At 39.4% G+C, this 21,909-nt stretch overlaps 1 protein-coding gene across 2 annotated transcripts in view; it reads right to left on the minus strand.

Moving 5' to 3' along the window:
* LOC126456816 (NADH-ubiquinone oxidoreductase 75 kDa subunit, mitochondrial) overlaps nt 1-21,909 on the minus strand; it is a 90,506-nt gene that overhangs the window by 11,902 nt on the left and 56,695 nt on the right. For both annotated transcript variants that reach the window (XM_050092610.1, XM_050092609.1), the window contains exons 10-12: nt 13,247-13,432; nt 4,018-4,210; nt 3,373-3,548 (exon numbers count right to left, since the gene is read on the minus strand). In XM_050092610.1, coding sequence (XP_049948567.1) covers nt 3,373-3,548; nt 4,018-4,210; nt 13,247-13,432 — 555 coding nt within the window. The remainder of the gene's footprint in view (nt 1-3,372; nt 3,549-4,017; nt 4,211-13,246; nt 13,433-21,909) is intronic.

Genomic DNA, 21,909 nt, shown 5'->3' on the forward strand with positions numbered 1-21,909 from the left:
TACCAGTCCCCAGCTCAGGAACCCGGGGTCGCCAAGCATGTACCCAGCAAATCAATGCTGAGCCCCAAAAGGCTGCAGCAAATGAAGCAGGCAAAATGGATTATGTATTTCTAAAAAGTGGGACTGGCAAGGTGTGGAAAATGGCTAAGCAGGAATGGCTAGACAAGAAATGCAAGACTGTAGACCACGGATGTCTAGCAGAAAGATTTTCTGAGAAAGGAGAAGCAGCTGTACGAATATAGACAGCTCAAATGAAAAACAACCGAAACTTGGAAGGAATATATAGAAGGGCTATATAAGAGTAATGAACTTCAAAGACAATATTACAGAAAAAAGAGAATGCACTTCAAAATAAGACTGGAGAACTGAAAGGTCTAAATTGAAACAAAGTCACCATTGTAGGTGAGTCTCCTTCAAAATTATCAAGATTTCTTCAGAGAGCCAACCATGACAAAACTGTTCCACCTGGTGTGCAAGACATACGAGACTGAAAAATATCCTCAAATTTCAAGAAAAACGTAATTCTTTCAATTCCAAAGAAGGCAGGTGCTGAGAGATGTGAATATTACCAAACCATCAGTTCAATAAGTTCATGGACTGTAAACTACTGACATCAGTTACTGACGGAAGAATGTAAAAGCTTAGGAGCTGAACTCAGGGAAGGTCAGTTCATGTTCTGAAATGTAGTAACAAGCATGGGAATAATTACTCTGTGACCCATCTTAGAAGTTAGGGTGAAGAAACATAAATCTACATTTATGAAAAGTATAGTTGCTCTTCAGCATATAGCGGAGATGCTGAGTTGCAGATAGGCACAACAAAAAGACTGTCAGAAAATGAGCTTTCAGCCAAAAATACCTACACACACACACACACACACACACACACACACACACCAAACTGCAGCCTCTCTACTTATCTGCAACTCGGAATCTCCACTATATGACGAGTAGCAACTATACTTTTTATAATATTTTCCATTGTCGGAATCTACACTTAGAGAATTTGTAGATTCTGCAAAAGCTTTTGACAATGGTGACTGGACTACATTTTTTGAAATTCTGAAGGCATCAACAGGGAGCAAAAGGTTATACGTAACTTGTACAGAAACCAGACTGCAGGTATAAGAGTCCAAGGACATGAAAGGTATCAGTGGTTGAGAAGGAAGTGAGAAAGGGTTGAACACGCAGTAAAGGATACCAAGAAGAAATTTAGGAAGGGAATTAAAGTTCTGGATAAAGAAATAACTTTGTGGTTTACCAATGACATTGTAATTTTAATAGATATGGCAAAGGACTTGGAAGAGCAGCTGGACAGGAACAGTAATGTCTTGAAAGGAGTTCACAAGATTAACATGAACAAAAGTAAAACAGCGGTAGTGAAATGTAGCCAAATTAAATCAGGTGATGCTAAGGATATTAGATTAGGAAACTAGACACTAAAAGCAGTGACGAGTTTTGCTACTTATGCCACAAAATAACTGATGATGCTCAAAGTAGGGAGGATATAAAATGCAGACTGTCAATACCATGGAAAACCACTTGTGAAACAGAGAAATTTTTTATCATTACATAAATTTAAATGTTTGGAAGTATTTGCTGAAGGTATTTGACTGGAGTTTAGCATCGTACAGAAGTGATGTGGACAAAAACAAGTTCAGACATGAGAATAGAACCTTTCAACATGTGGCACTACAAAAGAATGTTGAGGAATATATATTATATTATATATAAATCTATACGTAAACAGAACAACATTCATTGTTAACCCATCAGTCATTGTACTTGTGTGTAACAATCATTTACAATGTATGCGAATCTACCAGCAATACCATGGGTCTGCAGTTATACTTGTGTACTCGCTCTCCTTTCTATGTAGGTAGCGTCCATTTTTACCCAACATCAGACTCAAGTGACAAAATTTTAGTTAATTGGATAGCAGTGGAGATTGATGAGCCTAGGCTCCAATCTTACAGAGATGGCGAGTTCTGAGATGATGTCTTAGGACCTGCTAGCGAGTTTGAAGTAAGTATCTATATTACCAGGTAACTATCCCACAACCAGTGACCAGTTGCAGGTTGCCCATATAATGGCTTCCATGGGTTACAAAAATTTGATTTTCAACATTTCACATGATTACTGATCGAATTTAAGCATTTAAAATGCTGTCGTAATCTACTGATTAAGAGGTACAATCTTATATTTAACTTTTAACACAAAAAAGACAAGTACTACAGATAGAAACTGTGTGTTCATCTTGAGATAGTGCAACTGGACTTCATTCATCTAGTACTTGAGAATAAGGGGACTTAGCGACTTCCAACAAACTTCACACACAATTTCAGCCTTTAAGTAACTTTATGTCACTGACACCCCCATAAAATGGTAAAAGGCAAACAGTTTATTGCTTACTACTGTACATTTTCACTGTTCATGCAGTAAAACTTCAGCTTTAGACATGACATGTTCATTTATTACTTCTTTACTTAGCAACTCTATTTGCCACACAGTTTGCTGACAACGTACACATATAGCCAGGATATATTTATCCAGTGTTTCACAATACAAGCACTTGGTGACCCCCAATGACCTTTAAGCATAATTTCAAACCATTTCTAAGCTTTTTCCCACTTACATACTTCATGTCAAATATTTAAAACATTAAATATATCTAAAAACAAAGATGATGTGACCTACCAAACGAAAGCGCTGGCACGTCGATAGACACACAAACAAACACAAACATAAAATTCTAGCTTTCGCAACCAACGGTTGCTTCATCAGGAAAGAGGGAAGGAGAGGGAAAGACGAAAGGATGTGGGTTTTAAGGGAGAGGGTAAGGAGTCATTCCAATCCCGGGAGCGGAAAGACTTACCTTAGGGGGAAAAAAGGACGGGTATACACTCGCACACACACACATATCCATCCACACATATACAGACAAAGGCAGACATGTTTGTTTGTGTGTCTATCGACGTGCCAGCACTTTCGTTTGGTAAGTCACATCATCTTTGTTTTTAGATATATTTTTCCCACGTGGAGTGTTTCCCTCTATTATATTTAAAACATTAACTCATTTATAGATCACCAGATGTTTGAAAATGTTTTATAAATGGATGTTTGATTCTTTAAAAAATCAAGGGTTTACAGTACAAAACTGATTCTAATCTCTGGTGTAGACCTGAATATATGATGATCATATCTAACTTCTTACAAAGATGATTTAAAACTATAGCAGGTACACAGTCACTTTGACTAGTTCTGATTATTTCAGGTCAACTATCATATGGTGTGATTTCTCCCACATTATTTGAAAACTTTTTAATGCTTATTATTCAGGGAAAATGTTATACTTGACTGTAGAACATCTTACCTCAGACAGAGCTCGTATAATTTTCCAGTCTTCTCTTGCAAGACCAGGTGGAGTAACAGCAACCAGTGTCTGCTGAGCTCGGCCTTCTGTGTTCACATAAGATGCCTGCTTTTCAGTGTAAGCAGCACCAGGGAAAATAGCATCAGCCATTGACGCCCCAACATCGCCGTGGTGGCCTGGAAAGAAAGAAAACTAGCTCTTTTCCTTGTGTGAAATTAAGACTACCTATCTGCTTGTCATGGGTCATATCAGCATGCTAATCCACAATGTACAAACATCAAAATGACAAGAACAACAGTGTCAAATTATTCAGAACATTAAGCGTATGAGACTGAAAAACAGTGAAAATTCAAGTTAACAATGGGAAAACCAGTATAATTGTAGACATGCCAGCCCGCCATTGGCCCTAAAGACAAAGTAGTGAATGAAGGGACATGTTTAACCCAATTCTTTTGTAATTCACATTCTTCTCTAAAAACAAATATATAAAAATATATTTGAGGACACGCTATCAATACACAAAAGCCACTCTAGCTCCATTACATAGCATCAACATTTAAATTTACATTATTTATAAGAAAGTATTCTTCAATGTAGCTGCCTACAGCAAAATGAATAAACAAAGTGCTAGGTAATTATACTTGCCTTGATAAATTACAAATGCGTCAGCAGGTAAATCTGATCGAGATATAGTGCCTTCATCTGCACCTAACAAGAACAGGACTTTCGGTGGATTGTTTCGAATTTCTTCAACACCAGCCTTGTATCCAATGTCAAGAGCAGCTACCTGAGATGCTACACGGTGCAGTACATTCAGAATCTTCCAATCAGCTGGTGCCTGTTAATTCGACATGAACCACATGTTAATCACTATAGCTACAAAAACTTTTCCTCTATTCATAAAATATTATGGTGTCATATAACGTTTAAAGTTTCTAGCAAATCACCTTTTATTCGTGATATTTATTACACATGCTTAGTGACAGTGGACACACTGTATTACAATCAGTCTGTCAATGTGTAAAATGAAGAGGGAGAGGGAGAGAGACGGGGAGAGGGGGGGAGAGGGGGGGGGGAGAGAGAGAGAGAGAGAGAGAGAGAGAACTGATGAAACATTACACAGCTGGAGAACATTTTAAAATTCAGCTTTTACGCTCAGTAAAAACAAAACATGGTGTGTTAACAGACATCAGAAAAGCGAAGACCTGAAAGTAGAAGCAGCTGTTATCAAAAAAATTTCTTCTGTTATTATGAGGTCTTTGAGAAAAGAGAAGATTATACAGAAAAATACACAATCTCCAACATGAAAGAACTGAATGGAAGTTTTGCAAATGTTAAAGTACTATTTAAACATATCCACTAAGGGTAAAAATCTATATAATTGTCTTTAGGTTGGCAACAATCAAGATCATACCATCGAAGAATGATGTACAGGACATATTAGTGACAGATATTAGGATGGATGAATGGATGAATTAAATTAAGAATGAATAAGTGACTGAGGATGGGATACATAACTGAATGTATGAATGAGGTTGATTGGACATAAAAATATAAACAACAGCACAAAAAGAAAGAAAGAAGGGGGGCGAGAGGTAACCTAATATTGCCATTATTGACGTGTGTATATCTTGCAGTGTACTCATCCCGTCAGTAGACACACTCATAAAAGTCAGCACTGGGATAACATGGATGTCAATGAAGGCACCATTGTGCAGTCACTGTTCCTATGACTACATGTGGTAGGTAACAGTGACGTGAAATAGAAAGAAGACAAGGACTTCTGGTCAGATGAGTATAGGGTAATATTAACAGCAGTGGAAAATGGTGTAATGGGAGTACGATTCGTTATGAATATAAAGGTTGGGCCAAGAGTGTGTTACAGTGACAGTTGTTGATAGGGTTATTTTTGTCAGACTCGACAGCAAACCAACATTGAAAGCAATAGTTCAGGTATACATGACAATGTCACAAGTTGAAGATGAAAAGACAGAGAAGGAGTACAAGTATATTGAAAGTGTAATACAGTACATGAAGGGAGATGAAAATCTAATAGTCATGGGGGACTGGGATGCAGTTGTAGGGGAAGGAGTAGAAGAAGAGGTTACAGGGGAATATGGACCTGGGACAAGGAATGAGAGAGGAGAAAGACTTATTGAGTTCTGTAATAAATTTCAGCTGGTGATAGTGAATACTCTCTTCAAGAGTCACAAGAGGAGGAGATATACTTGGAAAAGATCAGCTGGTACAGGAAGAGTTCAGTTAGATTACATCATGGCCAGACAGAGATTCCGAAATCAGCTACTGGATTATAAGACACAGATATAGACTCAGATCACAATGTAGTAATGATGAAGAGTAAGCTGAAGTTCAAGAGATTATCCAGGAAAAATCCTGGAAGAATCAATATGTAAAGAAGTGGGATACAGATGTACCAAGGGATGAAGAGATATGCTTGGGTTTCTCTAAGGCTATAGATACAGCAATAAGGAATAGCTCAGTAGGCAGTCCAGTTGAAGAGGAAAGGATATCTCTAAAAAGGGCAACACAGAAGTTGGAAAGAAAAACATTGGAACAAAGAGGGTAACTGCGAAGAAACCCTGGGTAACAGAAGAAATACTTCAGTTGATTGATGAAAGAAAGAAGTACAAAAAAGTTCTGGGAAATTCAGGAACACAGAAATACAAGTCACTGAGGAACGAAATGAACAGGATGTGTAGGGAAGCTAAGAAGAAATTGTTGCATGAAAAATGTGAAGAAGAAGAAGAAAAAAGAAGAAGAAGAAGAAGAAGATTGTCGGACGGACTGATTCAGCATACCGGAAACTCAAAACAACCTTCGGTGATATTAAAAGCAAAAGTGGGAACATTAAGAGTGCAATAGGAATTCCATTGTTATATGCAGAGGAGAGAGCAGATAGGTGGAAAGAGTACATTGAAGGCTTCTATGAGAGGGAATATTTGCCTGATGTGGTAGGAGAAGAAACAGGAGTCGATTTAGAAGATGCAGGGGATCCAGTATTAGAATCAGTATTTAAGAGAGCTTTGGAGGACTTGAGATCAAATAGGGCAGGAGGGATAGATAACATTCCAGCACAATTTCTGAAATTGTTAGGGAAGTGACAAAAAAAATGAGTATTCAAGTTGATGTGTAGAATGGCGACATACCATCTGACTTTTGAAAAAATATCACCCACACAATTCTGAAGACTGCAAGAGCTGATGTGCAAGAATTATCGCACAATCAGCTTAACAGCTCATGCATCCAAGTTGCTAACAAGAATGATATACAGAAGAATGGAAAAGAAAACTGAGAATGTGATATATGATCATCATTTTGACTTTAGAATAGTTACAGAAAACAGAGAGGCAATTCTGACATTGCAGTTGATAACGGAAGCAAGACTACAGAAAAATAAACACACATTCATAAGATTTGTCGACCTGGAAAAAGCGTTCAACAATGTAAAATGGCGCAAGATGTTCAAAATTCTGAAAAAACTATGGGTAAGCTATAGGGAGAGACGGGTCATATAAAATATGTACAACAGCCAAGAGGGAATAATAAGAGTGGATGACCAACAACGAAGTGCTCATATTAAAAAGGGTGTAAGAGAAGGAAGTAGGTTTTAGGCCCTACTGCTCAATCTGTACATCGAGGAAGCAATGATGGAAATAAAAGTAAGGTTCGGGAGTGGAATTAAAATTCAAGGTGAAAGGTTATCGATGATACGATTCGCTGATGACATTGCTATCCTGAGTCAAAGTGAAGAAGAAAACACGATCTGCTGAACAGAATGAACAGTCTAATGAGTACAGAGTATGGGTTGAGAGTAAATCGAAGAAAGATGAAGGTAATGAGAAGTAGTAGAAATGAGAACAGCGAGAAACTTAACATCAGGATTGATGGTCATGGAGTAGTACTACCTAGGCAGTAAGATAACGAACAATGGATGAAGCAAAAGGGACATCAAAAGCAGACTAGCACTGGCAAAAAGGGCATTCCTGGCCAAGAAAAGTCAACTAGTATCAAACATTAGGCCTTAATTTGAGGAAGAAATTTCTGAGAATGTATGTTTGGAGCACAGCATTGTGTGGTAGTGAAACATGGACTGTGGGAAAACCAGAACAGAAGAGAATCGAAGCATCTGAAATGTGGTGCTACCGGCAAATGACAAAATTAAGTGGACTGAAAAGTTAAGGAATTAGGAGGTTCTCGCAGAGGAAAGTAATATGTGGAAAACACTGACAAGGAGAAGGAACAGGATGATAGGACATCTGGTAAGACATCAGGGAATTACTTCCACAGTACTAGAGGAAGCTGTAGAGGGCAAAAATTGTACAGGAAAACAGAGATTGGAATACATCCAGCAAATAATTGAGGACGTAGGTTGCAAGTGCTACTCTGAGATGAAGAGGTTGGCACAGGACAGGAATTTGTGGCAGGTCACATCAAACCAGTCAGAAGAGTGATGACCCAAAAAAAATGGATTAAATGTTAATCAGTAAGTCACTGGAAGCAGCTGCACTATTACTGCACAGTTTAAAATTGAACCACTCATTACTACAGATAAACAAAGCAATGCCTGGTACTATATGAGGTCACAAACTGTTGTAACCTGTTGTGACCATTACCGGAATGGTCGCGGGGTGGCCGAGAAAGCGCAGCGGGACCAAACGGAAAGTGGCCTGTGCACAAACAAACGAACGGAAAGGACAGACACGAAACAACGATGGTCGATGGTGAAAGACCTTACGACGACAACACACAAAATGCAATGGTGTGACAGAGACAACCAAACAAATCCAAGACGTCCACAATTAACGAGATCAAAGTACGATAAGCACGCTGTCTTGTCGAGGCAATGTGTTGAGACACACACAATGATTAGACTCGCTAGCAGAGTGAGATGCCGGCGCTTAAATACTCTATCGAGGGCGCCACTATTGGCTGCTGGAACCACGTGTTCCACTGTGGCACCCTCACACTACATGCAGGCCAGTACGCGCACGCCACCACAGCTTACGGCGCGATGATGCAGAGACCTCTAGGGGTCTTCAACATCCACGACGTCTGGCAGGGATTGAAATTCCACCGCGCATGGTACCAGACAAACTATAAAAAGTTTTGAGACGAGCTAATGGGTGATTATGTAATGACAGTGCCCAGCATGTTCCACTAGAAACTCAAAATTCCATTGTAATTACTGTGTTTACCCAACTATAATAAGTTTTTTCACAAATTCATCATTGAAAAATACAGGGTCATCTTGCACTCGCAGATTAAACTACTGCTACCGAGGTCAATATTTTTATATTGTATAATAAATTAACATAGCAGTCATCTTACATTTACAGACACGGCTTTGGCAATTGAGGTCATGCGCAGATTTAATTTGAAGAATTAGGAAGGGATGGAGGGGCAGTAGTAACACCAGTTTGGATGCGCACTAGGATGAATGTGGAGGGGATTGGTGTGCAGACAGCAAATTTCATCACACTGCCATCCATGGGGAAATATGACACATACCTTGAACTTTTTATGAACATGTCCCATGTTTAAACTGCAATTTACCTGAACCAAATTCTAGTAGTAAGTGACTTAACTATAAACTGGACAGATATGGACAATGTATAAATTTCTAGAGGAGACAAATTAATGTTAATAAAAATATGTTTGCAAGGAACACTCGAAACACAGCACAAAACATTAAATATGAGCTTCAACAATGGCACTCATGCTGCTACTACTCTACAGCACAGTTGATTTTCAAGTTCTGTTGCAGTGTTAATCCGAAGTGGTATGATTTGTGTAAAACAATCAGCTGTAGAGAGCCGCCACGACAACATAGTGTTGTCATTCAGTTTGCAGATACTGGCAGGGCTGTAAGAATTGTAAATTGTAGCAATAGATAAAAGGTGTAAATTAAAGCTATTACTCTGTTGAGAAGCCCAGATGTACGAGTTGACAGTTTGTAAGTGGTTCACACAGACAATATGACACTAATTTTAAGTTAATGGTGAGTGGTGAAATGAAGGCCACAAAAAACTTTGCAGGAGGCAGAAGAAAACTGGTGTCACAGGAGTGGATGTTAGTAGATCAGATAAAGAAAAAAATTAAAGAAATTCTGTTCAACATGTCAAACTTTCATTGAATCGATGCAGGGAAGATTTCATGAATTGGAGCAACAAATTGTTCAGTAGGTGCAAGAGAAATCGAAATGTAGATGCTGCGAATAGGGAATTTTCCAACTGCATGCATCACGGAATTCAAAACAAGTACTGGCTGATGTATGAGGATGATGAAGAGCATGGGCTTACACTATGGTACAATGCTAGCAGAGTGACTTCCCATAGCATTTTACAAAAACTACTTGCATATCAGTGTCATAAAATCAATATAAGGAAATAGTACAACTGTTTGCTAGGCTATATGGGCAACACAAATGAGATGCTGGTTTATTTTGATATGCTATCAAATATTACTTTCATCATGAGGGGGCATTAAAAGTGGTTCTGTAAGAAGTTTTGGCTAGTAAAAGTAACTGGGTGCACTAGCAGATGGAAGGAAGTTCCACCCCTACATGATTCCTCATAGGAAAATGGTACCAAAAGAAAAACTGCCTGCAGAACATATTGTAAAACAGGGGGGAGGGGAGGAGAGAGATGGATGACAAATGAGCTGATGCTGGATTGGTTGAAGGTACTTTGATATCTAATAATAGGATGTTAGTTTAACACAAGCAAAATTTTGGATTCTCTATTCACTCAGGGGACAGCTCACACAGGGAGTTAAGAAACTGATAGTAACGAACAACACAGACCTGGTATGTAGTAATTCCTAAGGGTATGACATCACAGCTAGGAAGTAATGGCTGTTGTTGTGAATAAACCTTTTAAGGTACACTTGTGACAGCTTTACAGTTAGTGGCTCCTTCAGGGAGACCATGCCTTCACTCCAGGGGGAAGTTAAAGAAACCCTAATATCCCTTCTGGGCCAGTGGATCCTTACTGTCTGGGGCAGAATTTCAAGTGAACCTATTATGAAAGGATTCAAAAACTCCTACATATACAATGCCATGGATGACTCAGAAGGAAACATACTATGGAAGGAATGTCAAGAAGGAAGGAATTCCAATTGGCTTACAGATAAAGGAAATGATACAACTGATTATTAGTAAGCAAAAATGATTAGGGAAGATAAAAATTGATGTAACCCATTCCTTTTTGTTTCTTTATTTCTCTTGGTATTATCAATAAATGACCTAATTTAAGAATATGTATAGTGTTATCATTTTTAGGCACTTACTTTATATCAATAAAACAGTTGGTAATTTTGATTAGTCAGAATATGTTAAAAATAAGAATTTATGAGGCAACCTCTGAAAAAAAAGAAAGAAAGAAAGAAAAGGGAGGGGGGGGGGAGGTGTCATCTTATAGTCCCTTAAATATGGTAGTTACCTGCCTTTTCCACATAAGTTTGTCTACGTCTGTAGCCAGTCTATTCCCATTAGTGTGATGTGCGATGTTTTTGTAAGTTGCATTGATGCATGCCTGTATTCGTTGTGGCATACTATCCACAAGTTCATCAAGGCACTGTTGGTCCAGATTGACCCACTCCTCAATGGCAATTCGGCGTAGAACCCTCAGAGTGGTTGGTGGGTCATGTCAACCATAAACGGCCCCTTTCAACCTATCTCAAGCATGTTCAATAGGGTTCACGTCTGGAGAACATGCTGGCCACTCTAGTCAAGCGATGTCGTTATCCTGAAAGAAGTCATTCACAAGATATGCACAATGGGGACGCGAATTGTCGTCCATGAAGGTGAATGACTCGCCAATATGCTGCCGATATGGTTGCACTATCGGCCGGAGGATGGCATTCACGTATTGTACAGCCATTAAGGCACCTATCATAATCACCAGCGGTGTACATCAGCTCCATATAATGCCACCCCAGAACAGCAGGAAACCTCCACCTTGCTGCACTCACTGGAAAATGTGTCTAAGGCGTTCAGACTGACTGGGTTGCCTCCTAACACGTCTCTGACGATTGTCTGGTTGAAGGCATATGCGACATTCATTGGTGAAGAGAACGTGATGCCAATCCTGAGCGGTCCATTTGGCATGTTGTTGGGCCCATCTATACCGCGCTGCATGTTGTCATTGCTGCAAAGATGGACCTCGCCATGGATGTCGGGAGTGAAGTTGCGCATCATGCAGCCTATTGCACATCCGTATGCAGCAGTCATCCACTGCAATAATAGCCCTTGGGCGGCCTGAGCGAGGCATGTCATCGACAGTTCCTGTCTGTGTCTCCTCCATGTCCGAACATCACTACTTTGGTTCACTCCGAGATGTCTGGACACTTCCCTTGTTGAGTGAGAGCCCTTCCTGGCACAGAGTAACAATGGGGACGCGATCAAACCACAGTATTGACCGTCTACTCATGGTTGAACTACAGACAACATGAGCTGTGTTACTCCTCCCTGGTGGAATGACTGGAACTCATTGGCTGTGAGACCCCCTCTGGCTAATAGGTGCTGCTCATGCATGGTTGTTTACATCTTTGAGCAGGTTTAGTGACATCTCTGAACAGTGAAAGGGACTGTATCTGTGATACAATATCCACAGTCAACATCTATCTTCAGGCATTCTGGGAACAGAAGTGATGCAAAATTTTTTTTTGATGTATCTTAATTTCATTTCAAATGTGAACATTTCAGACTGTATCTGAGAGTAAGATATGGATATGAATGAAATACATGAATATTTTTATCCTATCACTTTTATCCACAATACCGGAACATATTCTGGAATATTTTATCTTTATCATCTAGCAATTCTAACTGATGTTAGTAAATCATAAACAATGACTTTCTGTGAGCAAGTTGTGAAACTCCTTTCAGCAATCACAGGCTAGTTTTCAATATTGTATATACTTTATAGGCTTCATCATACCTTACATTTAATTTCAGTTGATTCAGGGTGGTTTTCAAGATATTGATATCACTTAACTTTCACAAAAATTTATTGGCCAAAGGTATTTGAGGATATGAAACTTTTCAGTCAAAAGTAGTCAAAAGTTTTTTGGAAAAAAAATTCATTTCACTGATAAAGGGAAAAATATAGTACTAATTTTGAATACAAATGAGCAATCTTTACTGGCACAAGATCTGATTATTTGTTGTCCATGAAAATAATTAAGAACTTAAAAATGTAAATTATTATAAAAGAGAATTTATTAATAAATATACATTCCATTATTTTTCTGAGGTATTCCGCGTGGGCTCCTTGCTGTCCCAACAGTATTAAAGCTGCATTTGATGTCATAACATGCAAAGTAATTGAAAGCAGCAAAAAGTCTTCTGCGAAAACCATGGGGTCACAAAGAATACCAACAACCAGAAGATTATCACAATAATATACATACTTGTATAAAAACTCTTGTTTCTTTTTCAGAAATTTGGAGTTTGTTCAACTGTGTTGTTACTAGATCATTAACCTCTGATCATATTTTGTAATTAAATATAGAATAAAAGCTTTCCTGTAAAACAGAGTAAATGAGTCCTAGTTTTGGTAGAAGTTGAGTTTTTCTACAGACAAAAGAAGAATTACCCACAAGTGCGGGGTTCGCAGACTTCTTGGAGCTGAAGACCAGTGACGACATAATTTATAAATTAATTGAACCCTCACAGTATCCAGAAATTAGAAAATAAAAATACACAAAAAAAGAAAATAAATGCAGTACATACATACCACAAGATTCAAAATCATGTCCGCTTGTCCACAGAATGTGATATTACTAAGTTCACAAACTAACGCAGTAAACAATGCCCATTACATTAGTATAGTGTCCAGAAAAACTGCTGTACCTTTACGGTAGTAGCTGTATTCCGTGCGAGCTGTTGTGCTAGTGCCAGTATGGTCGCACCATCTGGCCTCTGCAACTGATCTGCACCAAGTATAATTATTGGCCTCTTGGAGCACGACAAAACTTTGCTGTAAGGATGCTGTCCTGACACCAACTGTTTCAACACATCAGCACTGTCACCTAAATGCTGTAGCAGAAGTAATTGTCATTTACCTCTTCTAGAGAAAGCTGTTAATGAAATAAATACAATAAAATAAATACAGCTGAATTATTCCTGGAATATGGTAGTACTTCTGGATGAGATTTACTTTACGAAACTGCAAGGGTAAAAAGAAAAAAAAAAAAATTCTTAACAACTTTCTACTGAAAACTAGCTTTACCTAGCGTCATTTCAGCTGCATCTAGCACATCCAAAAACTATCAAAAAGCCTAACTATTTTTCTAATTGTGTTGAAGTCACTCAAATTTTTAGTATTTGGGAAGAGAGAAGAAAACAGAGAGAGGAATGGTTTTGTGTGTGTGTGTGTGTGTGTGGGGGGGGGGGGGGGGGGGGGGGGGGGGTAACACAGAAAATGTATTGCTAAGTGAAATTTTCTTAAGTACCTCATGCAACATCATAATCATTCAAAGGATACTCCATCATAAAAGTGCAAAAATTTGTTGGCAATAGATATTACTGAATGTCAACTACAAATAAGTAAATAAAACATTTGTGTAGCACCTTTGCTTTATGGTCAGAATAATACACTTTTCTGCGCATGCCAGCATAAAAAAAAGCAAGTTTAATATTGAACAATATGGAACTATGCAGTCAGTAACAGAAAGGTCTAGAACACAAAAATGTGGTTATTCAAAAGAGAGCAAGCCAATGGCAATGGCAATTAATGTAAAGTAAGAAACATGAAAATGTTTAACCAAATATAAACTGAGCACCTATCATTTCACAAAAATCTGATTTGGAAAATTCACCACATTTAACTTGCTTTTCACTTTTTGCCAACAAATCTCTAACCCTTTTACATGTACACTCCATACATACCCTTAAATATACAGCTTGCAACAAGTGCATTTTCTGTGGAGAATTGCTGAAATGATCACACTTCCGCAACATATTATATCTGTGAATTGTGTGACATGTTACGTAATGTCTCTGTGATATAGACACACACTATGGAAATAAAATTACTTTTGTTTGATATTCAAAATTCACATTTTAATTGTTCCACAACATTTTTGGTGCCAAAACCCAGGAGGCAGTAATACAGATGGGAACTCTCAGAATCACAGGGATGCCAATGACACATCGAGTCTGCACACACTAATTCCGAGCACCTATGTGATAGCTACAGGGCAGGATCTCTCTGTGTGTAATGCAAAATGCACACCTCCATCTGTCACTCAAACATTGGGGCTTTCTGTTTATCTGTATTCATCACTGAAACATATTATGTTACTGACCACATACTAGTAACTGAAGTAACAGCTGAGAAGAACATAAGAGGACAACTGAATGTGTAACAAACCTAGTTGATCCCTAGTGAGAATGTCAATATGGAATCTTGCAGAGAACTGTCACGGATCATGGCCTCTTTTACTTCTACTAAAACGTAGACGAATAACATGGCACACCAATGTTACTCACTTTGTCAGCCAAATAAATTTGCTTAACAACTCCAAGCCCAAAAATGGGGTGGAGCATGTTTGTAGTCATCTGCAGGAAACTTTAGTTAATTTGATAACCTCGGATAACACTATTCAAGACTTACTCGACAACAGTGTATGAAGCCGATGTCTCAGCAAGTGAAGAATACACAGACGTGGTGAAACGAGTGATCCTGAAGGCAAAACATAGTATGAGGGAAGAATTTCACTTGTCACAGCGGTCGGAACACAGTCATGTAGCAATATTCAACAACCACAGATTACGCTAGAGTTATTCTCCAGTAACAATTAACACTTGTCTCACTTCTGTGAACAGTAGGAGTCTGCTTCAAAAGAAGATTCATAATTGTCAATAAACACGTGTTTCTTAGATGCTATCTTGAGGGGGAAAAGGAATTGCTGTAACTGCAACTTCCGATGAGCACACTAAAGAGATTTTGTGTATGCATTATGATGAAAAGGTAGTATTATTCAGGCACATCTTTATTACCTGGAAGCCATCATGCATGTATCAGCTGACTCCCCAGAACCTTTCAACTTGAGATTTATTGAATGCAACAAGTGCATCCAAGCTCTACAGGCACTGAGAGAGAACATACAGTCTTATGTTGAAGTGTTAATTCCTAAAATACTTCATGCTTTTCCAGGGGACACATGTCAGTGCTGGACAATCCACACCAAAAGGGTACTATTGTCAGAAGGGAACATTCTGAAACTAAAGGAATTCTTGTCAGAAGAAGTAGACTCACAGCATCAAGCATATGGGGGGAGGGAGGATCTCATAGGTTAACTAGCATTGTACAATCTACGACAGCCCTCAATGTTCATCCTAAGCCGAGATATACAGTACGTAGGTCAGTATGGAAGGTACAAGCCTACTGTGTGCTTTGACAGCAGCATGGTCACTGGGTACAAGATTGCGAGACAGTAAAGAATGTTCATGACTGCCTCAAGATTTTGAGTTCTAATAACAGGTGCTTCCTCTGCCTTAATCAGTGCCACACAGCAAAAGACTAACCGGTAGAAAGGGAAAGTGTTTTGTCTCACCACAAGTCAGTCAGTAAAATCTGGCACATTCTACTTCATCAGCATCTCTTGTTGATTACAGTTCTGTCAACAATGTGAACACTGGGTATCTACGATACACATGCTTTCAGACAGCCTATGTGTACGTAATAGGACCCACCACAGTAAGCAGACTCACACGTTGCATTGGGGTGGCAGCCAGTCTAGTTTTGTCAGTAGATTGCTGATCGATGACTTAAATCTAGAAGTCATTAAAAAATCTATGCATTCGAGTTTTCATTCGCTACAACACCATCTTGATGTCTGGTCAGACTGACACTGATAAGCACGTAGAGCCATGCTCACATTAAGGTTACTGTATTTGAAAGTTTTCATTCCTTTTCAAGACATCTACTGGTACCACAAGCACTCAAAATGAAACACAGTACTGATACTGATACTGAACTGGCCGATCCAGCAGAAGGATACAATGATTTTCCCATAAAGTTACAAATCGGAGCAGAGCATTATTGGAGCCTGCAGCACCAAAACATGTCTCTCAATCACTGGCCTTATTGCCTTCAAAATTCAGATGGATCCTTAGTGGAAGCTGCGTAAGTTTTTCTGCAGACCGAACTGTCATCAACATCATCAACCTGCCATGCAATCACACATCTGACAGTACAGTCAGAAGTTTTGGAGATTTAGAGGCAGTTGGGATATGCACCGATCAAGAGTGTGCAATGAGTGCAAAAGATTCAAAACTTCAAGGAATTTCACACTTCTGATTCTGTCAAGGATCAACAAAGAGTAGTCCATCTTCCATGGAAATCTGAAGTCATATTCCGTATAACCTCAGTATTGCTGAAAAATATTTCCTTACATTACAGAGATGTCTGGAGAAGAGTGACGCCCTTTGTGCTGTATATGAGACTCAGAAACGAACAAGTCGAACTGGCCCCACACCAGAATTCAACCCATGCCTTTTATTTGTCCCACCAAATAGTAAGGAGGGAGAAACATGGAAGCACAAAATGGTGAATTGTATTCGACGCATCTTCACAGAAAAGGACTCTCCTTCGCTTTACGTTGTCTTAGAAGTCCTGAAGTAACTGCTATGCACTATCAAACGTGATGTTTTGCCATTGTTTCAAGTATTACCCAAGAACTCTTACAGTTCGTCCTCCATCCGGACAACAGAGACCTGGTTAGACTCTTGTGGTACAGTAACAATAATAACAGCCTAAATGAAGCAAATTTAAAAGACTTCCCATTCAGTCTTAAATGTAGTTTGTTCTTACTTTCAGCAGGTCTGAGAGAATTGTCAAGCAAGTACTCATTGCAATTTCTTACTGCAAGTTCCTTGTTGGACCACAACACCCATATGGACACCTTTACAGGAGGCGCTGCAGACAAGAATGGCTGCATTCATGAGTCAAATTAAACTGCGTATGCTAAAGTGGGCAACAAACTCTCAGCAGCTAGTTACAATATGGAAATCAGAAGGACAAGAGCTCAGAAAAACTTTGCACATGTTGCAAGTTCACTGAAACACAATAGATGACACATTTTGTATCAACCAACAGCAAGTTATCGACAACATATCTTAGTCTGCGGCCACCAAAAGGAACTTACCACAAGCAACCATTAACTTATATGACCCTTTAGGTTTGGTAACTCCAGTATCGACAACAGGAAAGATTTTATTTCAAGATATTTGGATACTTGGGCCAGGATGGGATGAACCTTTGCCTGAACATCTTGCTGTTCGATGGCATACTTGGATCTCAACTCTTCCAAAAACTATCACACTCTTATGTAAGAAAGTGGATACAAGACTTCGGGACCACATCACCCATGTCTTTCGTGATGCTTCAGAGACAGCATAAGGCACAACCTTGTATATTAGGTCAACCACTACTAACAAGTTCCATTTGGTATCCCATGGAACCACTGTCGAGGAAAAGGCAACCCTGTGGATCACCTTTCTACAGAACCCTTGCCTCAGATGCCACATACAATGCACATATGGTGGCATAGCCCACCTCAGATATCACAACAACGCAGCCTCAGGGCAAATGAATATCTTGCACCAGGCACTTTTCCAGAAACTACTGACATTCACCTGGATCCACAGGTCTTCCCTGCAGTAATGCCCCAACCACTAATAGATGTTTAACAATTTAATTCTTACTGGAAACTGCAATATATCACAGCCCATGGTTTTAGATTTAAAAGAAGACTGATTGGCAAAGTGAACTTGCAGAGGGAATTTATCGTGGAAGAAACCACATTCACTCAACATTACACAACACCACTGTTGTTTTCTTTTATTTTCTCTTTTTCTTTTTTTTTTTTTTTTTTCTCTACAAGAAATTCAAGCTCATAAGGAAACTGCACCACTACCCACAGGATCAAAAATAAAAGGTCTCAACTCATGTTACATCTAAGTGATCGTTTACAACACCCCAAGTTAACCACAGAAAAATGACACTCATTTATTGTAGATGGAAATCATCATTTCTCAAAGCTTTCAATCTTGCATACACACACATGCTTGCACCATCTTTGAATCATAATTGTACTTTCGGAGCTTCGCAGTTCCTCACGTGAATCAGCACGCAGTGTCACTGGTTGAGAAACAGAAGCTCCAATGCCAGTCGACCATGAAACAATGCACAGACTCTTCGAAGTAACCTCTGTTTATTTTGCAGAACCACTATATGCCAAAGTAGGAAATACGAGCACTAAATTCTATGTTGCACTATTTACCTGCACTGTGTTAAGAGATTTTTCACCTAGAGCTAGACTGTATGCAGAGCATCAACTGACCGATTATTATTGGCACTACAAAGATTTATTGGTCAACGCAGCATTCCACATGCCACCTATAGTGACATGCAGTTAACAAAGAAACAATGGAATTGTGGTCAAGAATATCTGTTGATAAGACTCACCAATACTTCACTCAACAAGGCTTAACTTTGAAATTTATAGCTCTGTGTATGGCTTAGTGGGGTAGATTCTGGGAAATAATTGTCAACTCAACAAAAAGATGTCTCAGGAAAATACTCACACACTCGACTACAGATAAGGAGGGCTACACACTGTGCTCGTAAATACTCAAGCCGCCCTGAACTGAACTGAACTGAAGACCCATTTCCCAAATTGAGGACAAAGTACTCACTCCAACCCACTTCATCATGGGAAAGAAACTTACAGCATTGCCAACTGGACCTGAACCACTGACCACAGTGGACTCAACGAAAGAGTTCAAATTCCATCAGAAAACAGTAGCAGATTACTTAACTTCCAACAAGTTAAATGCCCAAACAGAGTAATGATGAGAATCCGAGTAGGTGACACTGTACTTCTACAAGCAGTTCTTCCACAGCACCTGTGGAAGAGGGCAAGAGCACAGGAGCTGAAAGAAGGCAGTGATGGAATGTGACACACAGCCATCCTTGTGACTGCTGAAGGCTGGTACATCACTAGACCTGTCCAGCTGGCCATACCTCTGGAGATAGATCAAGGAGGGGAGGATACGAAGAATCACTGAAACAACATTTCCTCCGTGCAGTATAAATGAACTGTCAATGATGTGTTACGTAATCTCTCTCTGATATAGACGCACTGTAAAATAAACTGAATTGTGTTTGACATTCAAAATTCACATTGTAACTGCCCCCAACATTTACAATTTAAATTAAGAGTTCCTTCTTAGCCTACTATTAGGTCAGTATTAACACCAGTATTAAGATGCCAGGATATAAGCATAATGGGAAATGATAAACATTTTCTGCAAAGTTAAGAAAGCAACTGATTAGAACAGTGGAAATATACACCCTGAAAATGACACCTGCGAAATAAATGATAAAACAGAATGCTATATAAGAGTCAGCCTAATCAGAATCGAGGAGTGTGACAACCAGATGTGTGTGGAAACAGAAAAACAAAAAACTGGAATTTTAGGTTACGTAAGAAAGTGATCACTCTTATCTCACTTATGGGCTAAACTTCATAGGTGACAAATGGTCTAACAAACTGCATATAGGAAATAAACTGACAGATGTGTTGCCAGATATATGCTGTCTGACAACAAAAGAGAAGTGCGGAAAAAGTGGGGAGGAAACAAAACGGAAATTCACGGGTTGAGAGGGTCTGTGATGATATTTCAGTGCTTATAAAATAAAGTCAAATTTACAAACAAATTGGAAATATGAGCCCATTTATCGGTATGACATAGCGCCCCCTCTGGCTGACATGCCTGCAGGTCCAGTCACTGATATCCTGGACACCGAAATGGAGTTGACTACCGAGCTTGTTCCACAAATGTTCTATCAGAGACAGATCTGAGGATCTTGCTGGTCATAGGTACATCTCAACACATACAGTCCGTAGAGACATGTGCCATATGTGAACGAGCATTGTTCTGTCGAAAAATGACACCACAATATTGTTCTTTGAGAAGTTAAACATGAGGGCGCGGGATGTCAGCGATGAACTATTGTGCCATCAGGGTTCCTTCAATCACTACCAGTCATGCCACAGTTATGCTACTGTGCCCCTCTAATCATTGGAAGAATGGAAACTTGCCCCAGGTCGCCATCATATGCACAAACAAAAGTCAGTAAAAATGTGTAGAACTACAATTTATTGTGTCCCACAATGTGACGCCATTCATCAGCAGTCCGGCTTCCCAGTCATTGAGAACACTGAAATTACCGTCTCGTGTGTAGACTGCCGTTAATACTACACCACAAATGACTGCCTTGTGAAACTCCAGCTGTTGTTAGTCCCTGAACAATAGTGCAGGATGTCACAAAATGTTGCTGGGAGTCCAATACTTTTTCTCGGATCACAGTCACAGATACGAAGAGGTCATGACGTGCTTCATGCACAATATGGCGATCCTCCCTTGTGGTGGTCAGATGTGGTTGTCCAGAAGACTAATGATGATTATGAATGCCCTAAGGTTCCCCCGCTGTCCAACGTCAGGCTACTGTCACATCCTGATGCCCAACAACTCTGGATATTGCACATTTCGACCAACTGGAAAAACTAAGACTCGTAATGAGGTCCCTTCAAACTCTGTCAGTTGCTAATAATGCCTCCCACCTGAGCATGAAGCATCTCTGTGTCCTTCACAGTGATAACATCTGATGCTGTTCACACCCCTTATACAAGGTATGTTCAAAAACTTCAGGAACATTCATAATTTTGCACCAATGGTGAGTTGCAGAGAAATTTGGTTGGCATCCCTACACACACCACTGTTTAATGAGTAACTGTTGAAAGTTTCATTGTTGTATGTCTGTTAGTTATTGTTCAGTGCTGTATCGAGTAGAACACTGTGTCATACAGTTTGTGAATTTCAATATGGCAGAGTTAGAGGAACAATGCATCTGCATTAAATTTTGTGTGAAACTCAAGAAAATCTTTACAGACACATACCAAATGATGCAGAAAGCTTATGGTGATGAATACTTAAGCCCTACTCGGTGTTACGAATGGTTCACAAGGTTTAAAAACAGCCAAACAGAAGTTAAAGATGAACCTTGTTCAGGATGTCCTTCGATGTCTACCAAAGACCCTCGTCTCATGAACGTCAACTAAATTGTGCAAGTCAATCGAAGACTGATTATAAGAGAGATTGCAGATGAATGTAACATTTCAGTTGGATCATGTCATGACATCCTTACACAGAATCTTCAAATGGATCATGCTGCCGCTAAGTTCGTCCCACCCACAGCTCTTGAGTCATGACCAGAAAGGCCTTCGCCTCACTATTTGTGAAGAGCTATTGGATGGTGCAAATGAGAACAAGATGTTCCTTAAGAGAATCTAACTGGTTATAATATGCGGGTCTACAATTATGATGTTGAGACCAAGGTTCAACCTTCACAATGGGTCGGGAAATGTACTAAATGGTTCAAATGGCTCTGAGCACTATGAGACTTAACTTCTGAGGTCATCAGTCCCCTAGAACTTAGAACT

The sequence above is a fragment of the Schistocerca serialis genome, chromosome 2, assembly GCF_023864345.2.
Source record: "Schistocerca serialis cubense isolate TAMUIC-IGC-003099 chromosome 2, iqSchSeri2.2, whole genome shotgun sequence".
Taxonomy (NCBI): Eukaryota; Metazoa; Arthropoda; class Insecta; order Orthoptera; family Acrididae; genus Schistocerca; species Schistocerca serialis.